This window comes from Branchiostoma belcheri, unplaced genomic scaffold (genome assembly GCF_001625305.1).
Source record: "Branchiostoma belcheri isolate BF01 breed outbred unplaced genomic scaffold, Haploidv18h27 scaffold212, whole genome shotgun sequence".
Lineage (NCBI taxonomy): Eukaryota > Metazoa > Chordata > Leptocardii > Amphioxiformes > Branchiostomatidae > Branchiostoma > Branchiostoma belcheri.
This window is the reverse complement of record NW_017803625.1, coordinates 156,596-172,861: the sequence shown is the minus strand read 5'-3', so window position 1 is coordinate 172,861 and position 16,266 is coordinate 156,596. Positions and strand designations below refer to the sequence as shown.

Below are 16,266 nucleotides of genomic sequence, written 5' to 3'. Positions count from 1 at the left end.
ACATCAGTGTGAGGGTCGTCAGCGCGGCTGGTTGACAGTAGCCTACTTTGCAGGTTCTGGTAGCGGTCAGCTTTTTTTTTGGGGGGGGGGAGCAAGGTCTGATTGCACGTACATTGCACACGCTTAGAAGGGGCCTGCATGGGGGATCCCGACAACGCTCTACCCTGAATTCGGAAATCTCTCGATTATGCTTTACAATAAATTCCAAGTGGCTACAACGCATTACATAGAATTAAAACGGCAAATACGCTCTACGCAAAATACGCCAATTTTGCTCTACGTTGATTTAGAACAGTCCGTCTACGCTCTATGTAGAATTAAAACGGCCGATTACGCTCTACGGAAAAGGGCATGCGGGACACTAGTATGTCTTCTCTAACAGTCACTTGGCTCAACCTCCTTTGGCAGGATGCCATCTTCTCAGTGTGTGTTCATCTAGCCTTGACCTCCTGCATAGACTTTCTACCGGGCAGCATTTGCTTTTACTAGCATGGCTGTTTCTTGTCATTGTGAGAGCTGTATGGGGGGGGGGGCTGTACAGGGCAGATAGCTGCATCGGTCGCTTAGCTGCTTTCATTCGGCGCTCTCAAAAGAAATACTAGTAATGAATAATAATAACAGTGTCTTCCAAGTGCCCAATACAGGTATTCCCTCCATGAAGGTTCATCTGAGTTGTTTAATTACTGTACGAAATGAAAAGTAAACTTTTCTCCAACTACAAAGGAATTTGACTCACTCAAAGGAATTTTCGACCAATTTATATCTCTGTATTTTTAGTGATAGCCGATAAAGTGAGTCAAACTTTGTTAGAGAACAGTTTAATTTTAACTAAGCTTAACAACCCCTGATAGAGCCCTTCCCCCAGAAAGAAATTGCCACGATCATTGAAACAAATGCAGGCCATTGCAAAAGTCTGCACTAGAGGCTAGGTCTTCAGGTGGTCAGAGGACGACCTGCAGTATACAGTACAATCAGTTGGCCGGGAAACTGACAATAGCACAAGCTGGCTTTCATTATTACTGCCTGACAGGGATCATGTCATAAGAACCTTTTTTCTCAGTTGAAGCACAGCTAGAATCAGATCCATGTTTATGTACGTTCCCTCAAATACCAAATGTTACAATGCTCACGTGGAATGGATTTGTTAGAGTTCACAATGGATTACTGAGTTATCCTGCAAAATAAAAAAAATCTTGTAGCTAATGCCATATGATTATGTTGAATGATTATAGACTTGAAAAGTTGTGACAGATTCTTAAATATCAACTGACTGTATGGCCAACATATTGATGACTCTGGAATCACAAACTAAGATGTTTTTGTACCTGCAACTATACCTTTCTATAAACTTGAATGTGGGGGTTGCATGTGCATGTATGGTAATATCAACACAAGTATCTTATAATTTTCAAACAGATTTTTTGGTGTCTACAAGACAGTATCAAATTGACATAGCACTGCAGTATATATCCAATACGCTTGCGAAAAAAGCCAGTAATACAGCTCCAAGCACACCACTGATGAACCTCTAAACTAAAGGCATTTTTGTAGAGCTGTAATTACTGAATAGACCATCATGTTAAACCTTCAATTTTCATAAAACTGTTATACTTAGGCCCAATTTATACACAGTTTTTACTCCGGTTAATTACCATCCTCCTTCTCCAAACAGGGCTGACCCCATTCTTGCAAAAGCTAACCAACTATTAAAAGGCCAGTATAAACTATTTGGCAGCGTTTGGCTGCTTGACAGACATAATGCAGTGTTTCTTCCTAACATGTGGAACACTGACACACCATTTCCGCTGTTCAGGAAACCTGTTTACAGACTCATTATCCGCTAACTTCATTCCCCAAATTGTCTGGCTGAATAGACATGACAAAAATAGGAGATAGGAGCAAAGGTTATCAACATCAAGAAATGTGTCTGTCCCCAGATGTGGGTCTATATAGAGGGCTACACTGATAGTTTTGTATCTGTGTACTATAATTGTATATTAGGTACTTAATCTCCAAGCAGAGGTTTAGGCTTTAGCCTATGTGTTTTTATAATTATTGGGCTCTTTTTGGTACCACTAGAAGAAATCTGGAGTAGGTGTTTACACGTTTAGGGTTAGCAGGTCCAGGTCAGGTCACACCTTGTCAGTAAAGTAAATAACCTCCAGATTGCACTTGATTTCAAACTGCTCTTGGTGATTTGGGGGGTATGAATGATTGGCAGCTAGAAGACCTGTACTGTCTGATCACCTGTTAGTCATTAAGTTGATATTGTTGCAAGCACATTGCCAGAACATACTGTGCCTGTGCAAAGCCCAGATTTTTCATGGTTCCTTTATTTCTAATTGGATGTTTGGTCAATGTTGTTTCAAAATTGCTGTTGCAGATGATTTGAGAACTAAGGAATGTAATGTGCATAGCACTTCTATGGGATATATCGTTTATAAAGCCGTGTTCGCATATTTAGGTATGACATCCCATCTAGTTTTCAAATGTTGCGTCGGAAAAGATATAAAAGGGACACAGTTTTGATGCAATGTTGATCCAACATCCAACAGAAAACGTGGTTTTGCACAGATGCAGTAAGTTCTGCTGACAATTTGCTACCAGTTAAGAAGTTTCACGTATACCAGTAACACCCAACAATCCTGATCTGTATGATATCTTTATTCATCAGTTACAGGGCAAGAGTTATGAAATCATGTCAGCCACAGAGACTAACTCAGAGATCTGGGGGGGTACACACTAAGCAAATACAGTTTTCATCACTACACAATACTCTTTTAAGTACAGCTATACAGTGTTCTACACATGTTCCTTACACCAAATTTTCCTATACTCATATCAAATTGGTTTCCTCCCCTCTTATCAATTCTACTACGCTGAGAATAACGTTTCAAATCTGTAAAACATTTTTTCATTCGTTCAATTTGCCAATAGACTTTAGTTTACTGTTTATTAAAAAATCACTGTTTTCTCAAACTTGTAAACAAGCTAATGTTTGGGACACAGGTTTATTGCAGACCATTCTTTGATACTGGTGGTTGGGGAGGAAACCTGGTTTTCTGCAGTTTAGGGCAGACATATATATACACACGGAGACTCAACATTGGTCCCCTGGAATTTTTAGCGCAATCTGGGAGTCAAAAATCGTAGAAAAGTTTGCGATATGCCATGTAACGGAGCCTATCATCAGAAAATATACTTTCTTCTTTTTTTACGAAATTACTTGAGAAAGAGAGTGAAAATAATGGACCCTTTGTTTCGATTCGAAGTAGGAAAGTTGTGTTTAGAAGCCTACACACCTTAGAAGGCACAGTCTGCAAAACCAGTTTTGCTGTAGAAACCCTACTTGGACACGGCCCGAACTGGCATTGCCAAAGGTTAGATCCTTTTTTTTTTGTTCCGTTTTCTTTTCTTTACAACGTGAAGGTTATAAACTAATATTGTTACAACCTACTGCTTCTGTACATGTCGGTTGATGTTTATAGAACCAACTTCAGATCTCTACAGCCAGTTTACTTTGTTACCCATACAACCAACCAAGAACTCTAAACTGTAAATCATTAAGTAGACAACAGGTCTATCTATATCATGACAACTGTTTTTGGAAAATTGGGGACTAGTAGTATATATATGTACAAAAGTCAGGGGTACCTGACTGACTTGTGTGGGCCCTCCATAATAAAGGTTCCGACATCCACCTAGCCATTTACTACGACACTCATCAAAACACACAATTAAATATTAGTTTCCTACTGTTGAGAAGTCAACTCTGATGTGCAAGGAATTGTGCAAGTAAAAAAACTCTACTTATCGGTACGGATATGCTATCATCCTCTACATTATACTATATAGTCATTCTGAACACTTTAATATGTAAAGAGCTACTTACTTTTGGTAACAAATTAGAAAAACAAATCATCTACTGCGACATACAAGCCGAAATCTGTAAACACAATATGAACAGGTCGTGACAGACTGAAGTACATCTTCTACCACATTACTGTACTTTCCACCACAGGTTTCAATTTAAATATCCTTCACGACATTTTTCCTTACACATAGAGGAAGGGGGACAGTCAAGAATCAAGACTATGCCATACTTGACATCACAATTATAATAAAGACCACACTCCTAAACTTAGCCTGTTGGTGGGTGGGGAGTGGGGAGGGGGGTACGGGGAGTTAGACTGAAGTTTCCGACTGCAGTCTGAGAACAAACTTGTTGCTCTTTGGGTCTTGGTAGTCCTCCTTGAGCTTGATGGTTGGAATCCGCATGACGGTAACCAGCAGCGAGAAGCTCTGCTCGCGTAGAGCGAAGCTCATGCCCGGTTCCAGCGAGTTGTGGAGGGGAAGGTCCGACACAAGGGTCCACTTTTGCTTCTTGTGAATTTCGCTCTCGTTCTGAATGGATGGCCCGGGGGTTAGGTACCGCTCCAGGAAGGCCTTGGGGGTACAATCGTGTACGATACAGAAAGCCAGGTGTTTGAGGATGCTGTCCATCGTGTGGTAAGGCTGCTGCTTTGTTACGCGCAAGTATTTCTGCATGGGACGGGCGAACGCCGGGAAGATGGCCTGCGCGGCCTCGTGAGGATCCATGGGCACGGCCGGGCCCCGCTCCTCGCTCAGCCGTTTGATATGCGTGAAAGCCTCCTCCGTGGCACACACGAACCGCACTCTTCTCTTCTTCACCCTCCTCTCGTACTCCTGTTCCTCGTAGTATCTCTCCTTGTGGATCGACTCGTGGCGCCGCCCCGCCGCCGCGATCATGGCCCGCGTCTGTCCCGACGAGGCGTTGCCCGGGTTCCCGTCTACGTCGTAGAACTTGAAGCCGGTGAGCTGTTTGGGCGCCCGGGTGGGTATGTGCATGAGGGCGGGGTTGTACGGCGGGAAGTCACGGTAGTATTGCTCCAGCAGCCAGACGGCGGCCCGCTGGATGCTGAACTGGCCCACGTGGTAGAACCGGTTCTCCCCGTCCGTGTTCCGCACCACCTTCACAATAAACTGCGGCCTTAGGTGCCTGAGTTCGATGAGAATAACTGCTAGGTAGTGGATGAAGAGCAGCGCATCCACCAGGGAGACTGCGTACTGCACGATGTCCTGGTAGTTGGACGGCCGCTCGTCCAGGACCCGGACTCCGTAGAACAGCCAGTAGGACAGCGTGTACACGAACACCAGCGCCATGATCATGGAACGGAACACGAACACGCGGGGCATCACCACCCTCGGCCTGCGGAAGAACAGCGCCCACGCGCCGATCAGCAAGATCAACAGCTTGAAGGCAAAGCTGATGAAGAGTCCATGGCACACGGTGTTACACGGGTCCAGAGTCTCCTTCCACAGAACCAGTGGAAGCACTACGAAGGCGATGGGGGTGAGGAAAGCGAACAGGGACAACATGGTGGCGATGACCACCCCGAGGTGCTGGATGCTGCCCAGACCGATACTGTCCTCCATGTCCTTGGCCATCCTGGAGATGTCCTCCATGGACGTCTGTTCGCTGGTGCCGGTGATGGCCGTGGTGTTGTCTCCCCAGTTGTCATCCTGATGGGCAACACAACAGCACAGAGGTCAGAGAACAGAAGGGTAACTTCACTTTGGTACTGACAAAGTAGACTAAGGGTTATCAATTTATCATGTGTACAAAGCTACCTTAGTCTAGCACAGTTCTGCCAGTGTATTGAGAAAAGAAGGCTGTCGTGCTCACCTGCGAACATATATTTCCACAAACGCATCCATTTTTTGTAGAACTTTTGCCACCAGGAACATAGAGTGATTTACAGTACATATTTATTATCTATAGAAGAAAGACTGCTGTCGTGCTCACCTGAGGCAGAATCTGTACCTCGATGACCTCCTCTCCGTCCTCTCCGTCCCCCCCTCCGGTGGTACTGTGTGGCGGAGTCTGTATGGTCACCGAGCGGTCCGCCTTCAGCAGGGAGCTGCTGTGGTTGTGGTCGCGGCTGCGCCGTTTCCGCTCACGGTCCCGGTGCTTGTCCCGGCTGCGGTGCGAGCGGTGGCTCACGTAGCTGCTGTTGCCCGAGCGAACGGACTCTGTCTCCATGGTTACCGTTTTAAACTTTCACTGCCAGCTGATGCTAAGATGCCTCTGTCACGTCATTTCTGTACGGATAAAAAATAAAAACAATAGAAGTTAGCATATTGCTCAAGGATGCATTGTTAACATACTGTTTATGTTGACTAGTCATACCTCTTGTCATACTAGTCATCAGTATTCTAGCCAGCCTGAAAGTTTTGTTTGTCGACCTCCAAATGCAACAATCCTTGGGGGTCTGGAGTCACAGTCCTATTGAAAATTTTGAAATCTTGACCCTCTGTGAAATGCTATTTCCTGCATTTTGGGGAGCAAATTTTGCTGGTAGACTAAGCTTATTGCATCTCTTTTTATCTCATTTTTACACAACAATTCTTTGTCTGTTAAAGTTGAAGGATTGGGCAAAACTTCTGGCTGTCATGAGTAGGAAAATTCCATCAAATGATGGAATGACGGAGCTGGCTAGAAGAACACTGTTAGTCATTCTATCAATAGAAACCTTCATGGAAAATCTTCTTGCAAAAACTGTTTCAATGCCCATGAACAGGGGGGAATGGGAACAAAAAATTAACACAACACATACATACATTAACACAATACATCCAAGGTGTCCCCAGTTCAACTCACAACTTGTGGCAGTGAACAACATGACACAGAGTAAACCCTATACTGTTACCTCTATTATCCCTGACACTTCATGTCACCCTGAACATCACCCTGACTACAAATATCCGCTTCCTATGTACTCACAAACCACAACCTTCAAACAACCATGTCAGGAATACAGTATCACCCCTTATTCTTCACCACAGAGAGACCTTGCTGAAGGTTTAGGAATGGTACTGTAATTCTTAATTTTTTTTCCACGATACTTTTATGTTCACAGTTTTCACAGTCACTTCTGTACTGCGAACTCATCATTACCATTAACAAATAAATCGCCGACTTTATTTTTTCTGCACCTGCTGCCACCCTGAACATATAGTTTGGTGAACACCTCCATTTTTCTGACTGTGAAATTCTGCTACCGTGAACATAGCACGAATTACTGTATTACTGTATAGATAAAGCTCATGAGCCAGAACTGTTTTCACAACAATGGTATCCAAAGCACGGAGAGTGAGCTATTTCACTTCTTCCTGTAAGTCTGTCAGCGCTTTTCCTCCTAATTTGGCAGAAACACCACAGGTCGTTATGTCCTGTCCATTAACGAGATGGGTAGGTAAACACTAGCGTTTCAGGTGTGGGCAGGCACTAAAATAGTTCAGGCAATATACATGTATAACCAAGAAACTTCAAATAAAGAAACAGACAAGGAGGGATCAGACGACTGAAAATAATCTTGCAGGGCTCCAAATACTTTTCTCTGCATACCGGCACCGGTGCATGTGACATTGAAAACTACCTGCACCAGACAAATTTTACCTGTACAACTCAGAATTTAGGAAGCATAGATCATACAAAACCGTTAAAAATACACCCGTATTTGTATATAAACCCAGTACATGGAACAGTGCAGGTTAGGTGCAGGTAGACACCAGAAATACCTGCACAGCTCCAATTTTATCTGCACTAACCTGCATATACCCAGTACATGGACCAGTGCAGGTTAGGTGCATGTAGACATCAGAAATACCTGCACAGCTTCAATTTTACCTGCACTAACCTGCATATACCCAGTACATGGACCAGTGCAGGTTAGGTATAGGTAGGCATCAGAAATACCTGCACAGCTCCAATTTTACCTGCACTAACCTGCACATACCCAGTACATGGACCAGTGCAGGTTAGGTTCATGTAGACATCAGAAATACCTGCACAGCCCCAATTTTACCTGCACTAACCTGCGTACATGGTACATGGACCAGTGCAGGTTAGGTGCAGGTAGACATCAGAAATACCTGCACAGCTCCAATTTTACTTGCATATGCAGGTGGTATTTCTATCCCTGTCCTGTGAAGGCAATATTGCCCTGGGGACTTTCAGCCTCAGAGAGCCGACATCTTCACATTACGGTTCACATTCACAATGGCAGTGCGCCACTGGTGCATGGTAAACAAACATGGGACAGCCACCAACAATGGGTACCCAGCAGCCCCCTTCTTTGTATCGGGTATCACTAAATCAGAAAAGGGAATGTGCTGGTTTGCCAACAAAACACAGGTGGACACCAATGGCCTCCTCCTTTTACATCCCTCCCATCCACCTTAGTAATGCTTAATAGCAGATTGGAAGATGTTCGACCTCACCTACTACTGTAAACTTTAATCAGTATAGTTCCTTCTATGTTGCACTTAGAGCATTCTTTTTCTCACAAGAATCAGTTGATTGTCCTGCTTCATTTTCTTTATTAAAAAAGTCATTGTCTTCCTACTAGTTGTTACAGTTTATCCGTATCATTATCAATGCAGTGGTTTAATTGAAAGTTCAAAATTCATTGCTTGAATTATATTTATAAACCACTTAACCAGGCTGGTATGTGGGCTTGATGACTCCTATCATAGCATTTGGAGCTAGCATAAATGCCTAGGCCTTTTTCTTCGCTCCGTCCCTTCATATTTTTTTCTTTAAATAAAAAATCTTAGAACAAATTAAATTGTGTAGCTCCAAGTCAATAATGACATTCTTACATAGTTGATAAAAAGCACTGTACCTATAATTTCTGTTAGCTTTCTAGACCCTGCCCCCCTCCCCATCTACCGCAGCCACTTATACTCCAGTACAGGAAAAAATACCAACCAGTCCCTAGCCACCGGCCTCCTCTGAATTCCATACCTTTATTTGGCCCACACTCCATCAATCACAAATCCCATTACCAATTATTAAGTAGGTAAACACCAGACTGGCTCTGACCTGGGTCGCAAATCAGTAGCACATGCTGGAAAAATGTAGTAACCACCCCTCCCAGACCAGGCATTCCTACATGTAATACATGTTAACTGACATCTTACCATACCGTAGTCCCAAGGCAGGGCTCCAAATACTTTTTTCTGCATACCCACACTGGAAAATATTATAACTTGTAACAGACAAACTTTATCTGCACCACACAGAATTTAGGAAACATGGATCATACTAAAAAAACTGTTCAGAAACCATTGTCATTATTTCTTTCATACTTGATTTAACTTGTAAACAGTTGATGCAACAAATAAAAATCCACATACACCTATATTTCTACATAAATCCAGTGCAGGTTAGATTTAGGTAGACATCAGAAATACCTGCACAGCCACAGATTTTACCTACACTAACCTGCATATGCAGGTGGGATTTCAATCCCTGCAAGTCATCCAGACTATGTACAGCTCAAACAATCACTGGTGATCAAGATCACATGATCAGGACTAACTACCACGTACCATTAAAGACTAAAGTGGACCAACCTTAGCCACAATTTATGACTCGTACCAGACAGGCAAAAACAGGTTCGAGAGTATAAAAATGCACTCACACAATCAAACTGGTACAAACTTTACTGCTGCCTCTCCCACAAATTACTCTTATTGTCTAGACTCCAAATACGTCTAATGCTATCCATGACAAAGTAAGTATTGTACATAGTAATACATACAAAAAAAAAACATGCTGTATTATCTATAGGAACAACATCCCAGAGTCGAAGGTCCTCCACTCCACCTGTTAGGCTGCTGACAACATGATAAAAACTTTCCCACACAAGCATCTCTCTCCCTAAATTGCACTGGGCTCTAATCTCCAAGCAGATCTTTAGTTTGGCCGGCGAAAAAAAATACAGGGACAAGAGAGAGAGAGCCCAATAAAATGACATTCATGATAAGCCGTGGTCTAAGTATCTGCTTGGAGAGTAACTGCTCCACTTCATCATTTGTTGTTGGCACCCTTATCAGTGTGTTATGCCACAACTGCAGTTGCTATCATCGAGTCAACATGGAAGAAAGCCCTCCCTATCCCCTGCTGTCTCCCACTGTGGATCAAGTGTGGGTGTGCGTCACAACAGTTCTACAAACAGCTGGCTGTCTACAGTGTTCACTGTTCTAGTGTGCCAGCTTTGGTCTTTCCCTCATTTGACCAAATTTTGCTGCTCATGATGGACAGAAATTTTGCCCACTTAGTCACCTTTGACAGAAAGAAATTGATGTGTAATACTGTAAATCACTTAATGTTCGCGGTCTGGGAAAAACAGACATGTTCGCAGTTACGTCAGGTGCAGCAAAAAGGAAGTCGTAAGCAATTATTTGCTCGCGGTAATGATAAGTTCACAGTACTGATTGAGAAGCGACCACGAAAACTGCGAATATAAAAGTACCGTAGAAAAATGGTGATTTACAGTATGGAAAGACATGCCTAAGCTTAGTCTACTACTAGTAGTTCAATTTGTGCTTCAAAATGCCAAAAATAGCATTTCAAAAGATTTCTAAATTTTCCCAAAGGAGTATGCCAGAAGAGAATTGTTGTGCCTTTGGTGCTGTATATGATGTTACGACAAACAAAATTGAGATGATGGTAAAAAAACATTTCAGGCTGGCTAGAACGATATTGAGCACTCTACACAAGACAAGGCGGATGATAGCGGACTGGGTGGACCTCATTTTGAAGAGGAGACCTTCAAAGGAAAAAAAAATCACTTCAGTCCAAGTGGCAATGAGGAAAAGGACCCTCCAAATACCACAGGTCTGATACTGTGAGAATTCAAGCTGCGAAAAAAGTCAGTACCATTCTACAGTAGAAGCACCACAGTATTAACAACTCGTTACTCACATACTTCTGTGCCAAGATGTTTAAATTCTTCTAGACGATCGCAAAAATTCGAACAAACATATAGAATTTAGAAACCTCCATTCTAAACAAGCTTCATGCCCTCAACCAGTTTCCGTAGGCATAGGGCACCTGGAGATAAAGACTCAATTTACACGTGGGCAAAAACGCACATGAGCGTACGAAAATTACACGTCAAATTTTTCCTGTGTCTGTAAATCGGCCTGCTTTTAAGATCATACACTCAGAGTGTACGCCAGCTGCAAAGTAACGTAAAATCTGAATGTCCGTGCTTTATGCACATCAAAACAAAATAATTTACAAAAAAAAATTGGCATACGCAAAAAAAATTAGGCATACCAATTAAAAAATTGGCATACGCAATTTTCATACACTTGTGTGCGTACACAATTTATAGAAATACTTCAAGTTTTTGCCCACTGGTGTAAAGTGAGTCACAGTGTGGCCTCAAGACTGACTTCAACCGTGTTTTGCCAAAGAATTTGCTCACCACCCAGCCTCCATTTGTCTGTGGTCTCTTGGAGACAAAGATCAGCACACCACAAACTCAACATCACAGTCAACCTTCAAATAACAGTCTCTACTAACAGGAAGGCAATTCTTTATGCCTTCCAAGTCATGAATATTTCAAACACTATTGTCTTCTTGTATTGAAGAGACCAGGTAGAAAATACAACAAGAAGCCATAGGTGACAATCCTCCGTGAAGTTTTATATATTTCAACAAAAACAATCCCAAGCGTCAACGCCAGACCTACTGTGCAGACATTATAATGAGAAGAAACCGAATTGACTTGATTGTAGCTGCTTGATATATGTAACGTTATCTATATTCCATTCTTTTTTGTGACCTGTACTTAACCCAGTGGGTATGTGTGTACAATAAAGGTCTTCATTCATTCAATATAACTAGGCAACGGTTAATACAATGAGGGCGCGTCACGACCATAAAACATAAAAAGACCTAAATCCGGATCCATTACTGCTCCCAGGGTGTATGAAGATACTGTGCTTCAAGTTCGAAGTTCATTTTAATTACACACACACACACACACACACACACACACACACACACACACACAATCATTGCATTCACATAAAGATCGGACTATCATAGTCGTGTCACTAAGACAACCCCACCGTCTTACCGTTCCTGTTACTTATTAAGCGCGACTGGAACAGGCCAAATTCCAGCAACAGTTAATTGCGGCCAGCACCGCGAGTGTTACTGCCGCCGGTCAGATACCCGGGATATCTGCTTAGAGAACCTCTGCTACCAGACAACTGCCTAAACCTACGGCCTATTCCACAGGATTGTAAAAGTAGGGATGCTTCTAAAATATGCATTTACTTCAATATCAAAACAGCTACGATAAAAATAAAAAGACGTGCATCACCGAGGACATAATGCCACACCACATGCGAAATTACACAGAAATGCGACGTACGGAAGAATGCGTTTTGGCTGCGAACATCTTCCAAAAAACTTGCCATCTCTTAATATAAGCACGGGCAAAAACATCTGGAACCACTTATCGGGACCTCACCGTATCTGCCTGAAGGTCCACCCACCCCACTGCTATTCCAAACAACGCGTTTTTCTGGACCATTCCAATTCGCCTCGTAAGTGTAGGGGTGCGTCTGCAATATTACATTGACCGCGAAAGCAGCAACGGCAAAAATACACATTCGTGCATCAACGCGGGCATGCCCGCAGACGGCGTATAAAATTACGTGCCGATTACACAAAGAGAATCCAGTGTTTTGACTGCGAACACGAAAAATCAGCTCTTCACAACACTCCGCCCGGAGGTCCTGACCTCCTTCACGGAGTAATAACCTCGTTCTAGTGAGTGTCATTTATGATAAAGTGTATCATTTATTGTATGAATTTGTAATAATTCACTACAGTAATTAATATAACTGTCTATAGTATCAGACAAATTGAAAACCTTATCTTTTCCATATCTTTTCTTGATGTTGGCAGCTAAAATTATTTAATAGCTTTCTAATGCATAACTGCAAACTGCAAACTCCAATCTTTTGGTAGCTGCAAGGACAGTATCAAATGTATCCATTTGCCAGGCAGTTACCATTAAAGATACCAGTACTGTACAAAAAGAAAACCTGATAAAAATGCCTTTAAAAAACTTAAAAACAATCCAAAGCCAAAACCTCTGCTTGCTACTGCTAGTCATGAAATGAAACTAAAGAAAGGGTCTAGAGAAAAGAACAAACACACTTGTGGCTGGGCAGGTTAGCCCAGGTAGGAGAGAGTGTTTGATCAACTTCATAGCACCTGTCCATAGTGAGTGATGGGATAGAGAGCTGGCCTTGGATGAGATTTATTTAGGATTACCTGAAAACAGGGTCGAGTCAAACACTTCCACCACACAAGGACCTCATGTGTGACACAGTCAACCTTGACTGGGGTATAACTTTACCTGCTAACCTAGACAAATTTGGTGAGTACACTACTAGTACTATACACCTCAGAAATAAAGACACAACTGTATTCTTCCATGAAATATTGCTGTTTTTTGTGCATCCTTCCCAATATTTTCTGTCTTATAACTTTCTCGCTACTGCCTAACCCCATAATGAATAAAAATTTGGTGCCAAATGGCTACCTTAGCATGCTGAAGGTTAAGGATAGATAAGGCGTTAGAAACAAAGCTATCAAATGTTGTGGTAATTTTGTAAGTTCACACTTCCTATCATGATCTACTGTTGTTACATAATTGAAATAAAGAAGACTTCTTTTACTTATACTTACTTATGCAGATACATAAAAAGTTTGCTATCACAGCAGGGCTCAAAATACTTATATGCTGCATACCTGCCCTAATCTGCACATACAGGTGGTATTTTGAGCCCTGTTGGTGAAGCTGTATGTAGGATGTGTAACGACATTCCAACAACCTTTCTGAAAATGTATTCAGCTTTCGTAAGGAAACAGCTCAACCATGCTGTCCAAAAACAACACCAAAGGCCCCGCCAAGTTAGCTATGACCTTGAAGAGGGCCTGCATGGGGGGGGGGGGGGTTTAGCGAATACAAATTATGCAAAATTTTTGCCATCGATTACGAATTACGTTTACGTCTCAGAGCTGAGTACGACTTTGCGGCTAATGTACTGATTACGAATTACGTTGATTTTGGGGGTGACTGTCTACGGATTACAAAGACTAAAATGACCTGATTACACCTTACGAAAAGGGTATGCAGGCCCCCTTGAAGCTTGGTCAGACACAAAGGTCAACCATAAACATCTAAACTTGAATCCAAGAACCCCCTTGGGGTCCAAAGCAGCAAAGAATGAGAAAGACTATAGTTTCACCTTAAATAGTTTTTCATTTATGGTTAAAACATTATGAAAGATGACCTAAACAGAATTTCTTTTGAAATTCTCTAGACCATGGTCCCTGACTAGTTCCTGAACAGCAAACAAAAAAGCTAGCTGAAATCCTGCCAGCCTGTTAAAAATGCAGACATTGTTAATACTGTAAATCTCAACATTTTTGCAATGATTTTATTTTCACAGCGACACTGTGAATGTGTGTTTCTAACTGTATTACTACTGTACTGCAGAATTATTTTAACGGTAACTTTAAAATGCCACGAAAACATCCTTTTCCCTCCTACTATGAAATAAAATCATCCTCAAAAGTCAAAGTATATCAATTTACGGCCAAATCATTTTCAAGCACGTAGCAGAAAACATTTTTTTATGAAAACTAGTGAAAAAACTTGATGGAATCAGCCAGTTTACCATTGATTTCGACAGCATGACTGTCTTTGCGCAAAGTAAAAATTGGCGCCGGCTGGGTCACTTTAGGTCAATGGGGCAGTCTATTGTAAAATGGGTGAAAATCTTACTGCATTTTTTTCTGTCTTATCGCCATGCTTTTTGTATAAGTCAGGGACTTGTCTAACAAGACCACTTTTCCTCTGTCCCCTGGGTGGTCGTTGTAGACAGGTTTAACTGTACATGATGTAAACAAAAACAGTGATTGCTAGTATTACTCTCTTGCTCTAGGCCTTTCTAAGAACACAGCTGTAAGCAGACTGACCTTACACAACCAGAACAATGTCGTCAGACCATGTTACAGGAAATACCACACTGTACAGACTACATCTGTATCAACTTGCCCTGAAAACGCCAGGCTTTTCTCTTCACTGTTGTTACGTACAGTAAACATTTTTATTCCCAGCCACCATTTTCTCAAACGTACAGTTCTGTTGTTACTGTAAATCGTCATAAATGTAAGAGGGTCTGTGTGCTTTTTTTCAGTGAGATTCAGCAAAGCTACATCTAATTCAATGTTGTCTGGAAATTATCTGTAAAGCGTAATTGGTCACTTTCATTCCATGTAGCATGTTATTTGTTATCCTGAATTAATCATCAAGCCTTATTGAAAAATTCTTTGTAGTTGAATGCCAAATTGCCCCAAAATCACAACAAAGCGTTGGGCAGACTAGTTTTGTCAGACACCCAATAAATGCAAATGAAGAACCCAAGAACAACTTAATTTACCATTACGTATTACCAGTCTACCAAATTCAAGATTAAGCTTTGACATCTTCCCTAATTAACCATTGCCGACCTTCCTAAATTCACAGTAAAGTGCTGCCAGGAACCCCCATGTAGACCCTCAAACTGACTCCACAGTGCCCCCCCCCCTCCTCCAACACACCTGACCATGTTATTTCACCAGGACTGAAACTTTCAGCTGTCTCCAATCCATCACACTGCTCCAGCCAGGCTCTCTCTTCTACAGCCAGGAAACTTTTCCTCCTCAGCTCAGGCACACGGCCAAAATGTACACAAAATGAGGAATTTACCCGAACCTTTCGACCTTCGACGGATGAGATGCAAGTCTGGCAGAAAAGACCGGGGGATAAGAGGATCTGGTACAAGTGTGGGGATGTCACCTTGGTTGGACATGCTTGAGCCTGATCTGACGCCCAAATCTCTTCGAGAAACCCATTAACGGCATTCGGGAGGCCGGCATGCATGCGGAAAGAGTGGGACCGGCTCCGTGTTGTCACTCTTAGACTCACGGACATGACTTCCGAATGCGTCTTCCACTCAAGGACAATACCGTCCCTTCCCGCGCCCGCCTGGCACACCAGGGGTCGAAATAGATTTTGGGGCCAACTTGCACTGGTGCAAATGAAAAGAAAAATACTTGCACCGGAAGAAAAATAGTTGCACCCTCCAAAAATACAGAAGTGATGGGAAACATCCGCTGGCAGCGACGTAGATAGTAACCTTCTGTTACTTACAAAAAATGAAGAAAAACTTCATGGATTCTGGTTTTGTTCCTTTCCACTCCAGTTCTTTATTAATTAATATTATTGGGTAATTCTACAGGTAGTAACAGTGGATAAAGCAAACTTGCACCATGGTGCAAGCAGGCAAAAAATTAGTTGCACGACACCAAATCTACTT

At 42.3% G+C, this 16,266-nt stretch overlaps 1 protein-coding gene across 2 annotated transcripts in view; it reads right to left on the bottom strand.

Moving 5' to 3' along the window:
• Positions 1-2,643: 2,643 nt before the first annotated feature.
• The window catches only part of LOC109469946 (vang-like protein 2), a 27,620-nt gene continuing 13,997 nt past the window's right edge, over positions 2,644-16,266 (bottom strand). For both annotated transcript variants that reach the window (XM_019768710.1, XM_019768711.1), the window contains exons 2-3: positions 5,828-6,123; positions 2,644-5,544 (exon numbers count right to left, since the gene is read on the bottom strand). In XM_019768710.1, coding sequence (XP_019624269.1) covers positions 4,186-5,544; positions 5,828-6,064 — 1,596 coding nt within the window. In that variant the 5' untranslated portion in view covers positions 6,065-6,123 and the 3' untranslated portion in view covers positions 2,644-4,185. The remainder of the gene's footprint in view (positions 5,545-5,827; positions 6,124-16,266) is intronic.